At 36.3% G+C, this 26,251-nt stretch overlaps 1 protein-coding gene across 2 annotated transcripts in view; it reads right to left on the reverse strand.

Annotated features, from left to right (window-relative positions):
* Positions 1-26,251, reverse strand: part of LOC115213107 (short-chain specific acyl-CoA dehydrogenase, mitochondrial) — a 48,044-nt gene that overhangs the window by 677 nt on the left and 21,116 nt on the right. For both annotated transcript variants that reach the window (XR_004999779.1, XM_029782033.2), the window contains exons 3-12: positions 20,998-21,147; positions 17,208-17,319; positions 13,330-13,445; positions 11,311-11,346; positions 9,685-9,855; positions 9,130-9,186; positions 7,684-7,764; positions 7,291-7,386; positions 4,762-4,818; positions 1-65 (exon numbers count right to left, since the gene is read on the reverse strand). The exon at positions 1-65 is cut by the window's left edge. Coding sequence is in view for 1 of the 2 variants with exons in the window: in XM_029782033.2 (XP_029637893.1) it covers positions 1-65; positions 4,762-4,818; positions 7,291-7,386; positions 7,684-7,764; positions 9,130-9,186; positions 9,685-9,855; positions 11,311-11,346; positions 13,330-13,445; positions 17,208-17,319; positions 20,998-21,147 (941 nt within the window). In the remaining variant the exon portion in view is untranslated. The remainder of the gene's footprint in view (positions 66-4,761; positions 4,819-7,290; positions 7,387-7,683; positions 7,765-9,129; positions 9,187-9,684; positions 9,856-11,310; positions 11,347-13,329; positions 13,446-17,207; positions 17,320-20,997; positions 21,148-26,251) is intronic.

Here is a 26,251-nt window from a genome sequence, read left to right on the forward strand (position 1 = left end):
TCTCTATAATGGCGCTCTGCAGGCATATCAGAAACATATCCCATTCCTCCAAGAACTTGGATTGCCTGCAACAAACAACAAAAGATATATATAGATACACACACACACACATATATATATTATAGTATACAGTTTCATGAAGTACTTCATCTGGTGAGAGATAAATGTTATTAATGAACATGATATATTTTTATGAACTACTAAGAGTTTCATGCAATGAAAATGACACAGGCAGCATTTTATAACACATCTGGTACCTTCATGCAATCATGTATATGCTATGTGAATGTAGCCTGAAGATTGCATGAAAGCACCAGATGCTGCCTGTGTTGTTTAAATTACATGAAACTATTAATAGCTCATAAAATATATACTGTGTTCATTAAATTATGTATGTATGTGTGTGTGTGTGTTTGAGGTAAAGAAAAAGAACTGTAGGCGTGACGTAAATTGAAACAGATTCTGTCATTGTTCTATTTATGGTTTTCCAGAAGCCAGGGGATTCAACACTAGTGACCTCCCTTGACGAACGTTCTAGAATGTTCCAAGAATAGCGGATTTATGTCTCTTTTAGTAATGCCACTATAGTATGGAAAGTTCTAGAAGTTTTTGTCTGCTAGGGGAAGCCAGCAGCCTTTCAGCCTATATATGGAACACAGAGATTCATCTTTTCTCATTTTGCTATGCCGAATACGACCTGTTCACATCCTTGTTATGGAGAGCAACTATACTTGTCTACATGTGGGCTAAGCTAAGGAGATGGCCTTTAGTACTGACCGTGTGCCTCAAGCCCTTTATATTACAACATATGTATGGATTTCTCTTGCACCACTAATGAACCATTTGTGGTATGAATTTCCTTCGTACACTTTCCATTGCATTTCTTTCACACAGAATGCGACTAGGCAAAATACTGTATGTAACTTTTCATATTTCTGCGCAACTTCACTCAAAGCATATTCTTGGTGAACTCATATCTGTTCTTATCTATAAATAAATTATTTGTGAAGTTTAAGAATGACTCTTTCATTATTCCTAACCTTGCATCTGCATTAACATTTGCTACAGAAAAAAACTACTACTAGAGTGATGACCACACAACACTAACATGGTGAAAGCGACTTAGAACGTGCATTCCTTCTTGCTTAACAACTTCTTATGTTGACTCTGCACATTTTTCTTCATGAAGCATTCTTACCGAAATTTTTGGAGTCTGGAGAACTCACTGCACGGTCTGTGACTCTGTATTAATTACCATGTGCAATTTTCCATCTCTTCCTGCTGGTATGGATGCCATATGTCCTAATGTTTTTGGTTCACTAGTTCAAGTCATTTGAAATCCTCCTCAGGAGAGATCACACATATTTTTTCATACTCAGATACAACTTTGCGCTCCTTTTTATCTTTACCTTTGTCTCACGTTCTTGCTGGAAGACGCTATCCTAGTTACTTGCTACTGCTTGGGAAACTTTCTTTCCTGTCACATTTTCTGGATTGGTTTTGATTGGCCTGTGTTCCTCCTGCATATGGGTTCCATATATTTTTCCATTGGAAGATGAGTCACACAGCACTACCCCACTATCATGGCAATGCCCGCATGTGGTTCGCTCAACTTGAGTCTTATTTCATGGCGAACATCATTCAATCAGCCCAGCTTCACATTGTACTTAGTGACATTCCTTCTGTACTCTCACTCACTATAAAAGATCTCACCACAGACACTCCACCTGATACCTCCTACATTTCCATAAAGGTGGAATTTCTTCATTGAAATTCTAAGCCCTCCAAAAGCCATTTCCATACTCTCCTGGAAGACAAACATCTTGGGGACAGGTCCCCAACAGAATTTGTATGCTGTATCCATGAGTTGGCTAATGGTTACACGGAGGAAAGCTCCCTTGTAAAACATTTATTCTTCTCTAGCCTACCGTCCAATGTGCAATCAATTCTAGTCCTGATAGTGGAAAGCAGCACCATGAACCAAATAGCTATGTCGGCAAACAAGATACTGGAATTCTCTAGAGGCTCTTCCACAGCTGACAGGGTACTAGCCATTGCTTCTTCTTCAGCTGCCCAGGACTCTTCTACTGCCAAGTCTTCAGGTCATACAGCAACCCCCAAGGTCATTAAGGGTTTGAGACCAACCAAGTTTCAAGCATGGGTAACATTCGTTCCTCTTCCAGACTACATTCTAGGAATTGTTCTTCTTACAGTCATACAATCTCTCCAAACACCTCACACTGTTGGTATCATCAATGTTTCAAAGACCAGGCCAGACGATGCACACAGTCATGTTCCTACTCCCCACAGGAAAACAAACACAGGAGACCCTAAGCACATCAGAGGTCCCCATGGTCAGTTCTACTCCATATCGTGTATTCTTTGTAAGAGACATCATCTCCTCTAAGTCTATTATGGTTGATACTGGAGCCAGCATGAGCATTTGGCCCTTATGCTTTACTTCGACCAAGCTTGATCTTTCCAGTATATCCTTGTGTACTATCAACCATTCTGCCATCCGGATCTTCAGAGAGATATCTTTATCTTTGGATTTATCTCTATGCAGAGACTTTAAATGGATTTTCATCATCGCTGCTCTGCCTTATCCAATATTGGGGGGTGATTTTTTACATTTCCTACTCACTATTGGTAGATGTGAGATGGCAACAGCTTCTTGACAGTACCACTCCTCTGTCAACACTTGCAAAGGATACTTCTGTTGCTAATACAGTACTATATTCAAGAGATGAGGAATTATGTACATATTTACATTTGATGGATATTTGTCCTCATTTTGTTTGTTGTTAACACAACATTTTGGCTGATATACCCTCCAGCCTTCATCAGGTGTCTTGGGGGAAATTTCGAACCTGGGTTCTCATTCCTAAGGTAATTTTCGATGTTGTTGTCTTTATTATTATTATATTATTATTATTATTATTATTCAGGTCACTGCCTGGAATTGAACTTGGAATCTTGGAGTTAGTAGCTCGCACTCTTAACCACTACGCCAGACAATGACCTGAATAATAATAATGCTAATAATAATAATCGAAAAATACCTTAGGAATGAGAACCCAGGTTCGAAATTTTCCCAAGACACTTGATGAAGGCTGGAGGGTATATCAGTCAAAACATCGTGTTAACAACAAACAAGATGAGGACAAATATCCGTTAAATGTAAATAATGGTCTTCTGTTGCTGTTGTGAGTCCGTCTTTCTTCTTTGCTGCTTCAGGAGACCAATATCATGCATTACTTGCTTCTTTTCCAGAGCTCACTAACTTGTCCTTTAGACCTACTGAGCTCGTCCACTCCATGAGAGACTTCATCTCCATGAAGGGACCTCCTGATTTTCCCATCCACATTGGTTGGCACCAGACAAGCTCAGAGCAGCTCAAGCCGAATTCGAACATATGCACAGGAGTGGCTGTGTGGTAAGTAGTTTGTTTACCAACCACATGGTTCTGGGTTCAGTCCCACTGCATGGCACCTTGGGCAAGTGTCTTCTACTATAGCCTCGGGCTGACCAAAGCCTTGTGAGTGGATTTGGTAAACAGAAACTGAAAGAAGCCCGTCGTATGTATGTATATGTATGTGTGTGTGTGTGTATGTATGTGTTTGTCCCCCCAACATCGCTTGACAATTGATGCTGGTGTGTTTACATCCCCATAACTTAGCGGTTCGGCAAAAGAGAATGATAGAATAAGTACTAGGCTTACAAAGAATAAGTCCTGGGGTCGATTTGCTCGACTAAAGGCAGTGCTGCAGCATGGCCACAGCCAAATGACTGTAACAAGTAAAAGAGTATATGCTCCAGCTCAGTCTGATTTGGCCATCTACGAGCCCATGAGCTGCTCCCTTGCACATGACTCACAAAAGTAACGCTGATTTTTGCCCTGCAGATGCCTCAACCACCCAACAGATGGTCTATATCTGCTCTATATGGATGCATTATCTTTTCCAAGATAGACCTGGTATGCACATACCTATTTCTTTACTACCCACAAGGGTAGTAAGCTATGTGCTTCCACACACACACACACACACATATATATATACACACACTCATACACAGAAAGACAGATATCTCTCTCTCTCTTTACTCTTTTACTTGTTTCAGTCATTTGACTGCGGCCATGCTGGAGCACCGCCTTTAATCGAGCAACTCGACCCCGGGACTTATTCTTTGTAAGCCTAGTACTAAGTAACGGGGACATAAACACACCAGCATCGGTTGTCAAGCAATGCTAGGGGGACAAACACAGACACACAAACACACGCACGCATATATATATATATATAATATATATATATATATATATATATATACATATATACGACGGGCTTCTTTCAGTTCCGTCTACCAAATCCACTCACAAGGCTTTGGTCGGCCCGGGGCTATAGTAGAAGACACTCGCCCAAGGTGCCACGCAGTGGGACTGAACCCGGAACCATGTGGTTGGTAACCAAGCTACTTACCACACAGTCACTCCTGTATGTATGTGCGAGAGTTTATATTTACGAATGTAAAAACCTGTTTAATTTTCAAAAAGGTAACCTAGTGCTTCATTAGAGATCTATAAAAATGAATACCAAACTAAAATAAGTATTGAGAGGGAGGGTCAATATGCTTGACTAAAACCTTTGAAGTCTATGCCCTAGCATAGCTACAGACCAGTGACAGAAAAGAGTGAAAGAATGAACTTAATTTCAAAATAATTAACATTTTTTAAATTGAAATCAATAAGTTATAACTTACCTGGTGACTAACAGCAGTTGCAGCTTCTGAAGCAACTAACTTAGCCATGGCTGATTCCTGTAACAGTGAAAAACTTGTTAATGAATTAACATCAACTGATTTATCTAACATGACTTTCTCTGATATTGAACAACTCTTACAAAATAGGGTCTTCTAGCTGAAAAATAAAGCAGTTCTGTTGAAGGTTATATCCTTTGTTCACTTTAATGATTACTACATTGGTACCTAATTTTTAAAATTGCAAAACTTATGTCATCTCTGCTTTGAAACCAGATGATTCACAAATGTAGTGACCATGTGCAAGATAAGTTGATATGTTGTAGCTATTCCAATTTCAGCTGAGATTGGCCCTGATCAAGATCTATGATTGAGGGAGATTTATTTATCCCTTGTTAGTCAAATGATTGCAGAGAGGTTCTCATTAGCTGTCTATTTTCCAGGCTGACATGGTTTGGACAGATCATCACAGTCCAAGTCAGTTCTTTATTCAGAGTTATTGCCCTCCTAGATGGATTGAAGGACTATGCCTCATTCATAAGTTTCATCTTTGGCTTGATTGAATTGTGCACACAAGATGTAGTCTTTCAATCTGTCTTATAGGGCATCTGGATAAAGAACTAACTGGGCTGTGAAGAGCCATCTAACCCATGCCAACGTAAAAAGAAAATGTAAAATGATGATGATGAACCTCAAGCCAATGACACAATGCATCTGTTATTTACACATGTGTGTATATATGTGTAGTGGAGATGAGTACTGTTAAGTAAGAAGTAAGTTCCTGTCAAGCCAAGTATTAACATAGTTTCAGTTCCTAATTGAAGACTAAGTGAGGTTATGCTTCAGTTGTAACAAGTTTTAGTGTTGTAATGCCATTGTAGGTTTGCTTCTCAAATACTTAATTTTTTTGCAATATAGTCTAATATGTGGGTGATAATAGTAGATGTATTATTTCAAATGTGTAAGTAGTGCTTCATCAAGAAACACATTTGTACCTTATATAATATTTATTTATGAAACAAAGCTATATGATTTAGTCTTCATGAGACACAAACAGTCTGTATATTGACTGGATTAGCATTGCAGTATAAACCAGAAGTCTTCTGAAATTTGATAGAGATGTCTATATATGGACATTGAGAGAAAAATTCAAGGTTTGTCATCAGTGCATGGTTGGAACTGGGAACATGAGTAAGTGTTGAGATAGTGATGGGTTGACAGGGTGATAGTTAGATTAATAGTACAAAAAGTTGGATCCATTTAGTGCTGCTAATCAATCAAGACTGATGTAGAGCAATAATTATTTTACAGCCCTGAAAACTGATGAAAACAGCAGAGTAATATACTTTTCTTAGGAATGTAATACAATAGCTAAAGTAAATTTTCAACTTAAAAACTTTAAAACACAGTGGCTGATAGTTGGACATTTGATCTTCACAGTTGCTTACATTATTATCACATGTAATGGGCAAGTGATAGAATTATATTTAAAAATAATGAAAAGTACAGAAAACTCTCCAAACAGCACAAGTAATATATGATCATTTATTAGTTATTCTATAACTCAATGAGTTGTTGGGACATTATTGAAGATTTCAGTTTTATATAGTGTATCTAGAATTAGCCAACCTATCAGAGCTCTTCTTTTTCTAAGCAATATCTACGGTAGAATTTTAAATCAACTTTACATGCTAATTATCAATCACACTGTCAACCCACAATTTAAGGTAATAAGTTTATCAACTAATGGAATCTATTATAGTTAGGTGCATTTGAGAGTTAAGAGGGTTGGTTGTGGACACATCATCATCATCATCATCGTTTAGCGTCTGCTTTCCATGCTGGCATGGGTTGGACGGTCTGGGAAGCCAGTAGGCTGCACCAGGCCCAGTCTGATCTGGTAATGTTTCTACAGCTGGATGCCCTTCCTAACGCCAGACACTCCATGAGTGTAGTGGGTGCTTTTTACGTGCCACCAGCACAGGTGCCAGACGAGGCTGGCAAACGGCCATGATCGGATGGTACTTTTTACATGCCACCGGCACGGAGGCCAGGCGAGGCTGGCAACGGCCACAATCGGATGGTGCTTTTTACGTGCCACTGGCACACAGTATAGTGTTAATGATGAGATAAAACCCATACTTTTTTTCACTAACAGCATGATATCTTTTTAAAATAATAATAATAATGAAATTATTGTATACAGTGCTCAGGTGCACCACAACTTGTCAAAAGTGCGTATAGAGCATATGCAATAATGTACAAATGTCTGGAAAGTGAACAGTGTATGAGTCTTACAGTATTTCATCACTTGTCACAGTCCTCATACACTGTGAACAGTGTATGAGTCAGATACATTCTTGTGTATGGAGGGGAGAAAATCAGGTGTAGTGTTGGCAAATCTCAGGAAGCATGGAAGTTTTGAAGGATGCAGTGATTCAGATTATTGTGACTGTATTAAAACAATTTCATAAACATACATTTCAATACTAGATTTCCATTATCTTCCACAGTATATTTATATAATCTTACCTTTGAAAAAGGTCTTTTAGCATCCTTTAACATAGCAGCTCTCCATAAAAGAAGACGAGAAGAATCAATTTTGGATGCCATGTCAGCTAATTTCATCTGTAATACAAATATACAAACAGTCATATTATATTGCTTCAAAATATTGTTGTACATTTTAATGTTTTATTCTAATTCTATGTAAAGATAAATATTTTCTCTTTCAGCTATTATTCCTACACAATTTGATCTTTATTCCTTCCATATAAGGACACACATACATATGTACAAGTATTCATGCACATATACATATACTCATTGACTATATTCCTCCCCAAATGGTAAGGAAAGAAATTAATCTTTTAGAGTACACATGCAATCCTTTATAAGTAAAATATATTTAAAAGTATAGTATACCTGAACAGCTTGTAATTTAGCAATTGGGGCTCCAAATGCTTCTCTTTTAAGAGAATATGCCACAGCACAATCCATTGCAGCCTAATAGAGAAAACAAATGCAGTAAGGAAATAGATAAAAAAAATTCCAAATTTAAAGAGACATTGAAATTTTAAAATTTTTTCTAAAAATAATTATAAAAGAATTCAATAAAAAGAGCTGATTGAACCAAAATAAATTGATAATAATTTTTACAGTAAAGCAATTTTATCACATTTGCAATGGTTCATTACTTTTCTGAATGTAAAACAGATATAGAGTAGTTTGGACTCTTTTGTGCCAATGACTCAATATACCCCCAGACTATATCATTATACTACAAGGTCCAGTTTTTGTTGCAGTGTGGTTGTTTGTATGCCTCAATGGCCCAGAGAGCTACGCCAGCAAGGTGCAAGTTCCTGGTAGGGCCTCACATGCTGGACAGGTCAAAAGATAGAGACCAGACTAATATGGACCATCTATATCTTCCCAGAGGTAAAAATGGGTTTGCATAGGGCCAACACCTCTGCCCAGAAAAAAAGCAAAGTTACAGAAGCATCAATAATTCAAAATCAACAAGACCTGAGAAGTACCCCACCTTTTTACTGAGCCGGTGGCTCTGAAGATAATCCAGAGTCATGAACAGTGGAGAAAAGTTGTTGATGGCCTATGCTTTATAGGAAGTGAAGGGCTTAACCAATAAAATAAAAAAATATTGTCAAGTGGCTGGTGATAGGAAGGGCATTGAGCTGCAAAAACAATGACCTAAAAATCATGACATACATAACGTTAAAGTTTTGCAGTCTTCTTTATTGCTGCATGTAGCAGACAATGAGGACTGTGACAAGTGATGAAATACTGTAAGACCTATCTTACTCATGTCATCATGGAAAAATGGACATAAAAATAATGATGATGATATTGGTGATGATGATTTAAAATAAGCGCAACTTTGACATATTTGATAAATAATTAGTTTATATTAATCAACAGTTTATACCATGTGTTACAAATACATAAATATTTTTTAAATGGCTTAGTCAGGAGAGAAATACCAGTGCATATCATCCTTTTCAGGACCTCTGTGACTGGTGTGAGGAAAGGAGGAAGTTATCTTTAAACCAGAGACCTGACTCAAATGTTTGCAATAAAGTGAATCCTACTAAAGGCACATAAGGACAAGATAATGGTGTTAAACCAGGTAACACATGTTTACAATCTAAAAATGTAATCTATCTCTAAGCTGAGTTTCCACAAAGTATCTACCAGCCAAATTTCATTCATAAAGTTTTGGCTAACCTGAGGTTATGGTAGAAGACACTTTATTAAGTTGCTACACAGTAGGATTGTATCAGAAATCTCATAGTTCTGAAGTGAACTTCTTAACCACACAGTTATACCATGAACAAAAGAAAATTTATAGTTTACCTGAGCTATTCCGACAGCTTGAGCAGCAATACCAATTCTACCACCGTCAAGAACTTGCTGAAAAATGAATTTTATATTCAATAATTTTAAGGTATTAAACATTCATCATCATCATCGCTTAGCGTCCGTTTTCCATGCTAGCATGGGTTGGACGGTTCTACTGGGGTCTGTGAAGCCAGAAGGCTTCATCAGGCCCAGTCAAATCTGGCAGTGTTTCTACGGCTGGATGCCCTTCCTAACGCCAACCACTCAGTGAGTGTAGTGGGTGCTTTTTACATGCCACCCGCACAGGTGCCAGACAGAGCTGGCAAACGGCCACGAATGGATGGTGCTTTTTATGTGCCACCGGCACGAGGGCCAGGCGAGGCTGGCAACGGACACGAAACAGGGCAGTGCTGGCAACGGTTGCGAAACGGAAGGTTCTCTTACATGCCACCGGCACTGGTAACACATCTGCAATTTCCATTGATCGATTCGATTAACACAAAACTCTTGATTACAAAATGTAATCAATCACAAATATTTACAGTTTACTTTATATTAACGGAAACTTACCATAGCAATTTTAAAACCAGCTCCTTCTGGACCAAGGATATTTTCTTTAGGAATTTTGCAATCATCAAAAATTAAATTACATGTTGAAGAACCCCTGATGCCAAGTTTGTCTTCTTTTTTCCCAAGAGAAAACCCTTCAGAAGATGTTGGTACAATAAATGCACTTATACCCTGTTTAAAATGATAAATATAAAGATTATTTATACCCTCTGTAATTACATTTAGTTTTGTAAATCCTAAATATTATTGTTATTTCTCATATCATGTCTCAAAAGAAAACTAATACCTGATAAGAATAATTTTTTTGCTTGTATCATATGAAACAACTACAAAACTTAACTAGAAATGCTTAAAAGAATATATATGTAATGGTAGTGGTCAACAATTAGGCGGTGAGCTGGCAAAAACGTTAGCACGCCGGGCGAAATGCTTAGCAGTCTGCTGCTACGTTCTGAGTTCAAATTCCGCCGAGGTCGACTTTGCCTTTCATCCTTTCGGGGTAGATTAAATAAGTACCAGTTACGCACTGGGGTTGATATAATCGACTTAATTCGTTTGTCCCCTCTGTGTGTAGCCCCTTGTGGGCAATAAAGAAATAGGTAGTGGTCAACAATTTGTAATCAATGCCTGTTATGGTGCAACGTCAGGATCACCACTTTGTAATGGTAGATATTAGTGTAACAGCCGAATCCCCAATTTGTAATGGTAGAAGTTTATTTTTGTAATGGTTGAAATTAATTAGTGTACAATAATATGGAACGTTGAAGTTGTAATCAGTTTGTAAGGATTGGTTCTTCGTTGATTGCCATTATGTAAAGATAAAAGAACAGTGATTGAAGTTGTGAAGAAAATATCCATTTTACCATTACATTGTAAGATACCTTGCCTCGACAAGCAGGTGATAAAATCGTAATGCATGCCAAGTAAAGATGTAGATTTTCCTTGTGTAGTTTGTGTTTGTGTTCTCGTCATTGTGTAATAGTAATTACAGATAGAGATGGAGTAAAGTTCTAAGAAGAAAGTGAGCTGAGCTAGTGATAGTGAAAGAGTCGAGGGAAGTTGTCTCACATAGTTGCTGATTGTAACTTTCTTTTTTCCTCTGGCTGTTTGTCTTTAGTGGTTGCCTGCTTGTGGCCATGATTCTAGTGGTCCGTTCACTAACTGTTGGTCGCTGTCTCTAACTCAGGTTCTCACTAACTGACTAACTTTTACTTGGGGGTTCTTGATTTAATAACTATTAAGAAGGATAGACATATCGTTGAGAACAATAGATTTCGTTGGTGGTACTTGTTATCTTAATTCTAGCTTTCAGTGAAATAGAAGAGGTTAGAAGGGTCAAGTGGCAAAGATATTATTTTGCTTAGCTAAGATATTTGTAAAATGTAAACTGCTGTCACAGAAAACTATCATAGAAAAACTATTGTTTTACCATGAGAAAAATACTGTTGAAGTGTTAATTTAAATTTGGCTATCTAGGATCAAATCTACTTAATGCCTGCAAGATCCACTACATATATATATATATATATATATATATATATACATATATAAATTATGAGATGCTACATCAATTTTCATTTGAAAATGTATGATATATGGTCTTAAAATATAAATAACTAACAATACCTTGTGTTTCTTAGCTTTGTCTGTTGTTGCAAAAACCTGAAAGAAAATATTCAAAATACCTAAAGTAGATTTAAAAAACAAAAATACTCTACAAGTAAAATGAATAAAGCACTATATGTCAGTCATTCATGAAGACCACCAAAATTATCTATTATTAGAAAGATGAAATTTAAAAAAATAATTTATTAGAGAAATAAAATATCTATATATAAGCCAATAAGACATCTATATATAAAGTGAGAGAAAACTGTATGATAATTAGATATACAGACTGAAGGACAGATTACATAGAGGGAAAGATGTGTAAAGGGAACTGGTTGCTTCTTTACACTTTTTGGGTGCAACTTGGGTGCAACACAATTTCCTTTCTTTTTGTTTCTAGAAACTACCAGTCAGGAACAAAACGCAACTTTAAAAATATACATGATTCTTTATTCTCTTATTCACAAATGAAGCATGTTGGTATATTGGTATCCACTTAGTTCAACACAGCAAGGCTGAATTTTAATGTTTGTAAGAATCTTACAACAATTCAGCAACAACAGAGCAGGTCAAATCCTAAGCGTCTGGGACAGGAGAATAGGCTGATTACACGTTTAAAAATATGTCCTTTCTCTTCTATTGCCGTGTCTCAAGTCAACGACGCTATTAAGGAATGCGATAGAATTTCTTCCCCAGTCTCTAGCGCATGTGCATGAGGGAACGAACTTCCTTATGCCTTTCCAGAAGGTTCCAGAAGTTCCAACCCCGCACACGCACACTGAAGAAGGACGTTCCGCACACGCATACTGAAGAATACGTTCTGCACACGCACACTGAAGAATGACGTTGCGTGTGCGCACACTGGAATATAACGTCACTACAGATGTTTTATACTTACACATAGATACACTGTTATACATGCGTCCTCCACCACCTCTTACTCCCTTCCCATAAAACAGCATTCCCACCTGATCCCTAACCATTCCCCCAACCACTTTTTCTTATACTTTTTATATTGCCTAATATCTTTTCTCATTCTTTTATTTTTTTCTGATGAAAGACAAATATCTGAAAAGTCATGAGATTTTCTCTTCTTTTTAAACATTAAACTAATACAACATTTCTTAAAGCATGTCATTTCCCTGTTCTTTGTTCACTGCCTAATGTACACACACACATACAGGCACACAGACACACACAAACAATTGACAACATATTGTAAAAATAAAAGTCAAGAGAAAGAAAACAGCATGTTTTTTTTTTTATTTGGTTGGTTGGGGTGAGGGCTACAGTCAAAGTTATCTATAAGTGATAGCCCCACTTCGTGCATATGAATAGTTTTACAATGTGGGTCACACTTGATATTTGTACGAGTTGGTAACTGATTGGAAGTGAAGTAAATTCTGGCCTTAAAGAAGAATCTTTTCTTTGTAATGCAGTTTTGGCAATGTTATATATGCACATGTCCTAGTGGTTCGAGCAGCAGACACACAGTCGAGGGATCGCAGGTTCGAATCTCAGACCAGGCAATGTGTGTGTTTATGAGCAAAACACCTAAACTCCCCGCGGATTCGACAGATGGTAATGGCGAACTTCTGCTGACTCTTTTGCCACAACTTTCACTCTTTCCTCCAGCATCTTGCAGCTCACCTGCAACAGATTGGTGTCCCATCCAGGTGAGGAACCTATGTGCCAAGGAAACCAGCCTTATGAGCCAGGGATGGCTTGAGAAGGAACAAACAACAAACAGTTGTTATAAGAGTTCCTCATAATTTGTAATGATTCTGATGATTTTTAATTGTGACTATTAATGACTAGAGAAGATGACAAACTAAAGAAGACTGTGACTATGCAACAGCAAAACTTAGTTGTACTCATATATCAACCCGTCTGTAACCAAAGATGTTTTCAACATCACCAAAAAAATGTAGTACACATCGTCATCCAGTGAGAAAGATAACAGGAAATAGAACTCTTGCAGTGGCTGATACAATAAAAATGATGTGGATGAAGAATAATGATTAAGCAAATACTTACAATTGCTGCTGAAGCTTCATAGCCATTGGTGATCCATGACTTGGTACCATTTAGCACCCAATGGTCACCATGCAGGTGTGCAACTGTTGATGCTGCAGCTGCATCACTCCCATTACCTGAATGATAAATAGACAGATTTAAATAGAATCTTATCACTAAGTTTCATGCTATAAATTCATAGAGGTCTGGCTCACATACACACACGAATAAAAAAGCTACAAGCAAGAACTGTAGGTGTACAAGGAATAAAAGGAATGTTTAACATCATCATTTAACATCCTTTTTCCTCTGCTGGCATGGGTTGGACAGTTTGATAGGAACTGATGAGCTCCAATGTCTGGTTTGGCATGGTTTCTATCGCTGGTGCCTTTCCTGATACCGATTACTTTACAGAATGTACTACGTAGTTTTCTTTCCTTTTTTTTAAAATTTTTATTTCATGGCACCAACACTTGTGAGGTTGCCAAGTACTCACAAGACAAGACCCCCTCAACCGAGTGGAGTATAGTATTGAAGGATGTGAAAATATGAAAGAGGGACAAGAACAAGTATCTTACTGAAGAGGTGAATACATGGGTTCCTCAGCTGGAGAGAGAGAGGAGAGAGAGAGAGAGAGAGAGAGAGAGAGAGAGAGAGAGAGAGAGAGAGAGAGAGAGAGATGGAGATGGTGAGGGCATACTTTCAAAGTTCAAGGTGAATATGCGAGAGAGAGAATAGGGATAGGGGAACAGAAAAGGTGAGTGAGTAGGTAGGTGTAAAAGAGTGAGAAAGTGTGGACAGGCACAACAGGATTGCACTACTCTTGCCTTACTTTCCTCCAATAGTGGCTTTTTTTTTTTTATAAGCATTTCTCTTTTAGGACTGAATTAATTCTTGAAGACTTTCTTGAACTCTAATGATTATCTTTGATTATCAGATAAATCGTCACTATATAAATCATATGCAAAAACTCAGTTTTCTAATAACACTTTAGCCATTTTCAGGAAAGAATTATAACTCTAAAAATATTTTATATAAAATTAACAAAATAGTTAGAAATAGAGAAGATGAAAGTGATTTATGCTAATTGAATGACCAACTTATATCTCATTAGACAATAATATGGATAGTATAGGGGTCATGAGTTACTAAGGTCCTTGGACATCTTATTAGCTTTGGCATCAAGACCAAATAAACTAGTTGGCTCAACAGCAAGTAGAGTTAGTTTTCCTTACCCAAAGCTCAAGATAATTATCACAGAATATGATACTGTTATCTATAAACAATCTATAACCAAGAAAACTTTAATATATCAGATGTAATTTTTCAATATTACCTCATCATTAAATGATATACTCTGGTATGTAGTTAACAAATGTGATATTTTCTTAGTTATTATCACTTATTTACAAGGTGGGGAGCTGGAAGAAACATTAGCATGCTGGACAAAATGTTTAGTGGCATTTTGCCTGTCTTTATGTTGTGAGTTCAAATTCCACTTAGGCCAACTTTGTCTTTCATCCTTTTGGGGTCAATAAAATAAGTAAAAGTTGAGCACTGGGATTGATATAATTGACTAGACCACTCCTCCAAAATTTCAGGCCTTGTGACTATAAAAGAATGGATTATCATCTGTTTATATGTTCCCAACTTAATATTTAGCTTTTCTTAAACTAAATAAATTTCTCTGTTATCCCTGATATACTTAGGTGTTTTCTTGACCTTGACCTAATACTTTACAAGACACTCTTATCTAATGTACATAAAACGTTTTATTTTTTATTTAACTGCACTACCTAACTTATTCTTCTCATAAAGTAATTTCTGATGTCTGCACTTCTCATATACAGGTTTAGTGGGTTCGTTTGATGATGCATATTACAAATTGCTTGTCTTTCAATTACAAGACAGAACTCTCATCATGATTTCCATTGGCATTTTAAAACTTCTCCAATAAAACACAACAAAAACTTGATAACATACTAACACTTTTGTTAACATTTGAAATATCTACGTAATTGAGATAAGGAACCTATTTACAACTTCATTGTCCTTGTATCTCTAATAACTCAACTGTCACCATTATTATCAGCTTAATGCCACATCAACTGAAGACAAATGTGCTGGCTTAGAAACTAATATATTTCTATCTCTTCTCTTTTATTACAATTACTTGACTTCTTTCACTCTTGTTTTCGCCTTCCTCATTATACTACAATTTTCCACAATTATGAAACCTGCATAACAATTAATCACTTTCTCTGCAATCACGTATATAAAGAAAGACATTTTTTTCAGTAAATTCAATTTTTAAAATTATTTTCATAACCCTTTCATTTCTATATTCTTAATATATACTATTAAGATATACTATTCATATGTTTTAATTAATTTTGAAATAATCTGAAGTTTTAAGGAATTTTGTCAAATAATTAGTATTTTCATGATTAATTTGGTTTTTGGAACATAACTTAAAAAGGATCTTACATATCAATTATGTTTTAATTTAAAGCTGAAGACTTCAAAACAAGAATTTTAGTATCAAAGATATCAACCAATTTGAGTTCTAGGATATAAAATCAATTTCTTTTGAATTAAAGAACTCAAGTAGGTTGGTATCAAACAAGGTTAAGTAAATAAGGTTATCTAATAAAGGCTATTATTAAAGGAGACTTTTTTTCCCCTAAAATGATGCAGATATGGCAGTGTAGTGAAGAAGTTTGCTTTGCAACCATGTGATTCCAGGTTTGCTCACACAGTATAGCATCTTGAGTGAGCACCTTCTGTTATAGCTTTGGTTGGTCAATGTCTTAGACAGGAACTATACAGACACAAGATACAGACATAAGGTACAGCATGAAATGGTGAAAGTTAATCTCAGCATGTTGTTGAGCATCACAAAGGAGATGACCAGGACCAGTAACATGGTGAGATGCTGTGATGTAACAGACTTGTCCAAACCACACCCTCATAAAAAAAAATAAACCAGGCATGTAATGATAAATGGTATAAAGGAAATATAGAAACAAAGATGATAACAGAGAAGGCGGCGAGCTGGCAGAACCGTTAGCACGCCGGGCGAAATGCTTAGCGGTATTTCGCCTGTCGTTACGTTGTGAGTTCAAATTCCGCCGCGGTTGACTTTGCCTTTCATCCTTTTGGGGTCGACAAATTAAGTACCAGTTCCGCACTGGGGTCAATGTAATCGACTTAATACCTATGTCTGTCCTTGTTTGTCCCCTCTATGTTTAGCCCCTTGTGGGTAATAAAGAAATAGATAACAGCCAGTTCAAACCCATTAATAGATAATTACAAATTTGATAATTTACTCTTTTGTAATGAAGTAATGACCTCCAACCAAGAACATGAAATTGCACTTAATGGAAAGATTCCCCAACAACTGAAGTCTTTTTATAGCAATTAAGAAAGTTGTAACAGACTAAGTTAATAGAGGAAACTTACATTTATGTTTTGGTTATATTTACTGATTTATGTAAAGTAATTTCCAATTAACTGGGTATAAGAGAAATGTGTAAGAGTTCTGTATTGCACTCTATGTCTGAGTTGGTATGGACATGTGATCTATATGGAAGATGATAGATGGATAGAGTGTCAAGCAGTCTAAGTGAAAGGAATTTGCAGGAGAATAAAACCAAGGAAGGTAAGGGAAGAAACAGTGAAAACTGATCTCAGGTGGCTTGTCCTCTTGAAGGAGATGACAAAAAATTGCAACAAGGTGACAGATCTTCTCTGATAGACAAAGCCTGTTCATAATTGTGTTAGAAATTTCCACAATAACCATTCAATTACTGCATCTTGTTGTAAATTTGGACTCAGCCCGCAATAAATCTGATTATTTTAATGAGATTTCACAGTAAACATTATCAACAATACATTACCTGGTTCACTTAAGGCAAAACATCCTATTTTATCTCCATCTATGTAAGATGAGATGTATTCTTTTTTCTGTGATGAATTTCCAAAGTCTTTAATTGGTGCTAAGTAAAGAGACTGAAGGTTAGAATAAAATTAATCCGTTGAGAATTTTTTTTTTATCATAATATATCAATTTGGGGTATTGTTCTAAGAAACTATTTTTCTTTACTCATTAAAATAATTTGGCATTTCTAAATTTGAATGGATGAAATGAGATTACTGAGAACAACTGTATATTAATATCAATGTTTGAAATGAATTATTAGCAAGTAGTTTGGAACTTCTGAACTGATCAACCAAATAACTTACATTTCTGTTTACACATTTTGATTAGTAAATATTCGTATCTATAGGTGCAACAGTTCAACATTTATTCAACTTCTTTACCTGAGCTGGAACTTGGTTATGACATTCGCTCTTTTTGCATTCAGTTATTATTTTACTAATTTCAGTCATGATGGGGAATCACTTTCGAGGATTTTAGTCGATTGATCATATCAATCTCACTATATATTTCAATCTGGGTTCTCCTTTTAGTGATCTCTATATGGTAAATGGCTAAGTTATCTTTTAACATAAATGGAGGCAACTTGACACACTTTTACATAATCATATACAAACATTCATGCAAATATTGGATCTTTTTCGTTTGAACGACAGTTTTTAACATAATTTCTAGGTTATTTTAAAATATTTTAAACTTCGTATACTGATAGAATGTGTTTATAAAACATCTTTTTCTCTTGGCTTTATTGAGAAAATTCTATAGTTTGTAAGATATTTGTTGGTTTTTTTCTTCAATTTCTGCAATTTCAACCAATCACTGACGTCTATTGAGGTAAAAAAACATTCTGTGCCGAATGAATATGTCCCTCGTTTAAGAAACAGATTGGGTTTATTTACACTTGTGAAGAAAAAAACTACCCTTCCCCCCACCCCTAACCCTAACTAACCCTAACCCTAAAACAGATTGGAATGCAATAGATCGATACTAGGGTCATAATTATGAGTGACAATTTCATATGACACCGCTAGAAAAAAACTGCCGTTCAAACCGAAAAGATCCGAAATATTTATATATGTGCATGTGTTTTTGTGTGTTTGTTTGTGTACATGTGTGGCCTAGTGTTGGGCCCATGGTAGTATGGTTTAGCAGCTTTGATAATGTGATCACTGCCATCTATTATTGAAATAATCTGTAAAGGGGCCTTTTCTAGCCTAAAATGAATTATTCTGTCACACTCTTTGACGACCTATATTACTTATGTTATTCAATTCTCTGTTAGCAGTGTGACTATTTTACCAGGTCCAGTGTGGCACCACCTTGGAGAGTTTAGTAGAATAAATCGTTCCCCAGTTGCCATGATAGATCGTTAGCCACTACACACACTTGTTTTTTCTGTGTCCCTTTCTGTAGAAGAGCGTAGGCTTGAAATGTAAAAGACTTTTTCTATTCCTGAGCGTTATACTAATACATCTGTTTGTTTTGTACACCACCTGTCTTCGTCTTTTTAGTTTTTTCGTAAACTCTCCCTTTAAAATTTAACTTCCAACTTTCCTCTAGTAGTTAGCATATGCCTATACTCCGCTATTCTAGCATCGCTATAATTTCTCCCAGGGCTACCTTATATATTGTGTCAGTAATATAGCTCAAAACATGTCATCAAATATACAAATGATGAGATTGTTATTAGTCAAGCTTAAACTATTCTGACATTTGAAGGTGTGTGGCTTAGGGGTTAGGGTATTCGGCTCATGATTGTAAGGTAGTGAGTTTGATTCCCGGCAGTGGATTGTTTCCTCGAACAAGACACTGTATTTCACATTGCTCCAGTCCACTCAGCTGCATTTCAAAGGAATAGCCTTGTCACATTCTGTGTCATGCTGAATCCCGCCTGAGAACTATGTTAAGGGTATGCATGTCTGTAGAGTGCTCAGTCACTTATATGTTACATGTTAATTTCTTGAGCAGGCTATTCTGTTGATCAGATCAACTGGAACCCTAGTTGTCATAACTGACAGGGTGCCAATTTTATTCTGACATTTACATAAAGGTACGTACATCCTCTTGATTTAACTTGGTTTTACAAACTATTTTGTAATTTGTGACTTCATATGATGCAATCTAACTAAACAAACTAAGCACTGAAAAAAAAAAATATATTAATGATTTCAGTGGACAATAATGAAATATTTATAATATTGCAGTAATCATATTTTTTGAGAATCTTTAACAAGGCAAAAAAAAAAAAAAAAAAAAAAAAAAAGGAAGAATTTTGAAAACTTACATTATTGACACTCATAATAACTCCACATGTAGCACAACCACGACTAATCTCTTCCATTGCTATAGCATAAGCAAGAGAATCTAATCCAGTGCCACCATCTTCTGAAGGTATAGTAATAGCCAAAAGTCCAAGGTCCCCGAGTTTTTTTATCTGAATGTCAAAAGATAAATTATTATACATAAATGTGACTATGTTAGCATACACACACACACAAATACATATATACATTTTATATATATATATAATATATATATATATATATAATATATATATATATATATATATATTATATATATATATAACGGGAAGCTTTATGAAAATAGACAAAAGACGAAGGCAGGTTTACGGAAATAAACAAAAGACGAAGGCAGGTGGAATACAATCAAACAATTGTATTAGTATGGCGCTTAGGAAATATAAATAAAACAAGTCTTTAACGTTTCGAGCCTACGCTCTTCAACAGAAAGATACACAGAGAAAAAACACAGAAAGAAGGAGAGAAAAAAAATATGCGTGCAGAGGCTAGCGAATCGCCATAGATCGTTAGCCACTACACACATTTTTTTTCTCTCCTTGTTTTCTGTGTCCTTTCTGTAGAAGAGCGTAGGCTTGAAATGTAAAAGACTTTTTCTATTCCTGAGCGTTATACTAATACATCTGTTTGTTTTGTACACCACCTGTCTTCGTCTTTTTATTTTTTTCGTAAACTCTCCCTTTAAAATTTAACTTCCAACTTTCCTCTAGTAGTTAGCATATGCCTATACTCCGCTATTCTAGCATCGCTATAATTTCTCCCAGGGCTACCTTATATATTGTGTCAGTAATATAGCTCAAAACATGTCATCAAATATACAAATGATGAGATTGTTATTAGTCAAGCTTAAACTATTCTGACATTGAAGGTGTGTGGCTTAGGGGTTAGGGTATTCGGCTCATGATTGTAAGGTAGTGAGTTTGATTCCCGGCAGTGGATTGTTTCCTCGAACAAGACACTGTATTTCACATTGCTCAAGTCCACTCAGCTGTATTTCAAAGGAATAGCCTTGTCACATTCTGTGTCATGCTGAATCCCGCCTGAGAACTATGTTAAGGGTATGCATGTCTGTAGAGTGCTCAGTCACTTATATGTTACATGTTAATTTCTTGAGCAGGCTATTCTGTTGATCAGATCAACTGGAACCCTAGTTGTCATAACTGACAGGGTGCCAATTTTATTCTGACATTTACATAAAGGTACGTACATCCTCTTGATTTAACTTGGTTTTACAAACTATTTTGTAATTTGTGACTTCATATGATGCAATCTAACTAAACAAACTAAGCACTGAAAAAAAAAATATATTAATGATTTCAGTGGACAATAATGAAATATTTATAATATTGCAGTAATCATATTTTTTGAGAATCTTTAACAAGGCAAAAAAAAAAAAAAAAAAAAAAAAAAAGAAGAATTTTGAAAACTTACATTATTGACACTCATAATAACTCCACATGTAGCACAACCACGACTAATCTCTTCCATTGCTATAGCATAAGCAAGAGAATCTAATCCAGTGCCACCATCTTCTGAAGGTATAGTAATAGCCAAAAGTCCAAGGTCCCCGAGTTTTTTTATCTGAATGTCAAAAGATAAATTATTATACATAAATGTGACTATGTTAGCATACACACACACACAAATACATATATACATTTTATATATATATATATATATATATATATATATATAACGGGAAGCTTTATGAAAATAGACAAAAGACGAAGGCAGGTTTACGGAAATAAACAAAAGACGAAGGCAGGTGGAATACAATCAAACAATTGTATTAGTATGGCGCTTAGGAAATATAAATAAAACAAGTCTTTAACGTTTCGAGCCTACGCTCTTCAACAGAAAGATACACAGAGAAAAAACACAGAAAGAAGGAGAGAAAAAAAATATGCGTGCAGAGGCTAGCGAATCGCCATAGATCGTTAGCCACTACACACATTTTTTTTCTCTCCTTGTTTTCTGTGTCCCTTTCTGTAGAAGAGCGTAGGCTCGAAACGTAAAAGACTTTTTCTATTCCTGAGCGTTATACTAATACATCTGTTTGTTTTGTACACCACCTGTCTGCGTCTTTTGTTGTTTTTTTTCGTAAACTCTCCCTATATATATATATAATCCATATAAGAAGAGAAAGAGATGTTAACACATTTTTAATGATCAGCTGCAATTGTTTCTGTAGTAATTCTGCTTTCAGCACCAGTTCATGCGCAAAAGCTCCAAGTGAAAATTTACATATCATCAAAGATCATTAAAGACATGTCAAAGCGTTTCTCTGTCTTTTCGTTTGGATTATATTTCACTCTATGTTAAGCCCACACAATTGTTTTACCATTGTAAAACCTGAATTTTCTATGCCTGAAAAATTTTGATATTAGTCTGAAATCTGACAGTGTACGTAGCATAAAACTTGGGTTGAGTGCTGCATTGGAAATACCCTATCTTTCTACCCTCCCAGGACCTTATATACATCATCATCATCATCATCATCATCGTTTAACGTCCGCTTTCCATGCTAGCATGGGTTGGACGGTTCAACTGGGGTCTGGGAAGCCAGAAGGCTGCACCAGGCCCAGTCTGATCTGGCAGTGTTTCTACAGCTGGATGCCCTTCCTAACGCCAACCACTCCGTGAGTGTAGTGTGTGCTTTTTACGTGCCACCGGCACAGGTGCCAGACGAGGCTGGCAAGCGGCCACGATCGGATGGTGCTTTTTACGTGCCACCAATTTATATATATAATATATATATATATATATATATATATATATATATATAAATACACACACACACACACACACACATATATATAGATATATATCATCATTGTTTTCGGGTCCAATGCTCTTTCTGGGATCACCCTCACTTGTTTCCAAGCAAAGTTATATTTACCTGTCTTTTGCAGCTGAATAGCACAATGGCTGGACATGTTTTCATAAGGAATGGAAAATGAACAACATCACTTGTATGTTGGTGATGTCTGTTTACAATTAGACAAGCACAGGTGTGGCTGTTTGGTAAAAAGCTTGCTTCCTGACCACATGCTTCTGGGTTCAATCCCACTGTGTGGCACTTTGGGTGTCTTCTACTGTAGCCTTGGGCTGACCAAAGCCTTATGAGAGGATTTGGTAGATGGAAACTGGAAGAAGCATGTCATATATTTATACATATGTATGTATGTGTATATATATATATATATATATATATATATATATATATATATATATATATGTACACGTGTGTGCCTTTGTGTCTGCGTTTGTCCCACACCACTGCTTGACAACCAGTGTCGGTATGTTTGTATCTTCATAACTTAGCAGTTTGTCAAAAGAGACCAATAGAATAACTACCAGGCTTAACAAAAAGATAAGTACTGGGGTCGATTCATTCAACTAAAAAGTTCTTCAAGTTAGTGCCCCAGCACAGTAAAAGATAAACAAGTAAAAGAATAAATACAAAAGATACGACAATATATTAGTGATCAACTGGTTGTAATACGATGGAGAGTTTGTTTTGTATAATACACAAAACAAACTGAATGGCCTTCTTTTGGCTGTAGTCTGTGATATTTGCACACGTAACAACAGCAGCACTATAATAATGTGAATCACACAAAAACTTAGTAATGATGATGATGATGATCATCATCATCGTTTAACGTCCGCTTTCCATGCTAGCATGGGTTGGACGGTTCAACTGGGGTCTGGGAAGCCAGAAGGCTGCACCAGGCCCAGTCTGATCTGGCAGTGTTTCTACGGCTGGATGCCCTTCCTAACGCCAACCACTCTGTGAGTGTAGTGTGTGCTTTTTATGTGCCACCGGCACAGGTGCCAGATGAGGCTGGCAAACGGCCACGGGCAGATGGTGCTTTTTACGTGCCACCGGCACGGAGGCCAAAGGCTGCAGTACTTTCTGATCCTGAAGATGAAGTTTAGTCCTGAATGCAAATTTAGTATGCGATGTTAGCATGACAGGACCTCATATATTTGTAGCAATACTGAACTTTTGAGTATTCATACATGGAGAGAGTGAAGTATGGGAAGGTTTCTTTATATGTGTACTACTTGACATGCAACTTTTCTGCTGTTGAAGAAGTCTGGGGTACCATGTCCACAGTGAAGGATAATTGTGGAGTGCAGAGAGCAAGATGAGACAAGAAAGACATATTGGTTATCTACTGCATTTGTCTCCATCCCCGGTTGCCTTGACCTAGTCTGGCCATTGGATTAAAGAGTAAGATCAATGGTGCGCAACTATTTTTCACTTTAAATAAAGTCACCTCACAAGTCATCAATCATATTCTTAAGGCTGACTAAATGGTCCTCATTGCTCCAATGAATGAATACATGGAGGATATTTACAGGTCTCTATTCAGTGTATATCTAGCATAAGATGGATTATCAAGAGTGGCATCTTTTGTATAGAAGTTTGATAAGTTAGAAGTGACATTAACTCCGACATTGAGGTAGAAAGAAAAGACAAAGAGAGACATACCCATACATAAATACAGCAAAGATTAGAGAGAGAGACTGGTTAGTGCATGTTGTAATCTAATGAATCTAACAGTTACAACAGTTTTAGTGCCCCCACCCCATCTAAATTTTGGTCAACAAAATGACCAAAATAATTACACACACACTCACACACAGAGGTATATATATCATCATCATTATCATCAGTTAACGTCCGTCTTCCATGTTGGTATAGGTTGGACAATTTGACAGTAGCTGGTAAGCCAGAGGACTGTGCTAAGCTCCACTGTCTGTTTTGGCATAGGTTTTATGGCTGGATGGCCTAACACCAACCACTTTACAGTGCCTGTATGCATATATGTATTTAGATTTTTTATCGTTAAATAAAGATTCATCTAAATATTTCTGTCATTTATTACTATATGTATATATACCTACATATATATAAACAAAGGATGCGTGTGTGTGTGTAGTATGTATGCATTTCTACAGTTTTCAATTGATTTTCACCAAACTTTACACACACATTACTTCTGTGCCAAAGACGGTCATGTACTATAACACTTTGCCCAGAGCTCCCATGTAAAGTGAGAATCTGGGAAAAACAGTGTTTTACACGGGTTTTTCTCAAAAAACTTCTGCAGCTTTCGACCGATCCTCTCCCTTTTCTCTCTTTGTTTATTACTCTCTTCTCTCATTCTCTGTTTCTCTTGCTTAAACATATTCTTATCTACCCTCTGTAATAGTTCCTCTCTTTTAGTCTATGTCTGTTTCTCTCCGTCTCTCTCTCTTTAACTCACATACTAACTTCTGCCTATAAATTGATTTCTGTGTATTTCAATTAGTTTGTACACAAAAGTCTCTGTTGTTACAGTTTTTGTAAGTTCTCCCTGAAAAATAATTTAATTATTTTTAACTTTTGTTCACCCAGTGTGTTTAAATTCTGTTTTGCCACATCTTCCTAAAAACTGAATTCAATGTATTTCAGTTTTGTCATGCATAAATATCTTTGTCTTTATGGTATTTCATGTTCTCCCTACAACATTACTTATTTAAAATTTTTTACACTCCGTTTATTTAAATATACTATTTACATTTCTCCCTCTATCAAAAACCATTGTGCGTGCAGTTATGCATGAGTACATATGACTGCTATGGGCTTTTCACTCAAGCTATTTTCTTCTAGAGCTTTATACACTCAAACGGGGTTTGTAAGTTCTGTCAACAAACTGACTTCCTTGTCTCATCATCATCCTCATCATCATCGTTTAACGTCCGTTCTCCATGCTAGCATGGGTTGGACGGTTCGACCGGGGATCTGGGAAGCCAGAAGGCTGCACCAGGCTCCAGTCTTATCTGTCAATGTTTCTACAGCTGGATGCCCTTCCTAACGCCAACCACTCCGTGAGTGTAGTAAAATTCTTTGTCTGTCTGTCTGCTCCCTATGCATTCTTAAATGGCTTGACCAAATCAAATCAAATTTTACAAGGTAATAGTATCAGATCCCGTGAGTATCAACATGTATTTTTTTTACATTTGTAAAAAAAAAATATAACATTGGCATTGGTTCAGTATTACATGTCAAAAGTGAAAGAATAAGATCTATATTGTAATGTCATGATATATTGTTTCGCTTTTGTTCTTTCACTTATCATTCTAAGCCTATAATATTGTTACACCTTTATTCTTTCATTTTTAATTCTTCTGTGATAAATAAATGAATAATTTATATCCTTATGTGAACAATATTACACATTGGCAACTTTCCGTCTTGGCATCGTGACAGCAGAATGGTGTGTCAGTGTATGTGTGTTGACTGACATAACGAACAGCTGCAGGTGAAACTCTCGACAAAAAACAATTAGGTGGCAGGTCCAAGGTATATAAAAATACAAATTTACCGTTCAGTTACCAGTTAATAATTATTGCAGCAGTTGCAAGGTTGCAAGATATTTACAATTACAAATTTACCCTTAAATTAATGGAGTCTCAACAGAGAAGGATGATGAAACTTCCCAAGATCAGCAAACACATTCTGCAGCATGTCAAATGGAGTCTCAAGGGAGAAGGGAGATGAGATTTTCTCAAAATCAGCAAAGGCATGCACATACCCTCCCCACACCAATTTTCCCTGAGAAGCTAGGGTCTGGAATATGGAAGCATGACATGTCGCTTAGCTGAATTAGCCCATTATTTACTCCACAAA

The sequence above is a fragment of the Octopus sinensis genome, linkage group LG6 (genome assembly GCF_006345805.1).
Source record: "Octopus sinensis linkage group LG6, ASM634580v1, whole genome shotgun sequence".
Taxonomy (NCBI): Eukaryota; Metazoa; Mollusca; class Cephalopoda; order Octopoda; family Octopodidae; genus Octopus; species Octopus sinensis.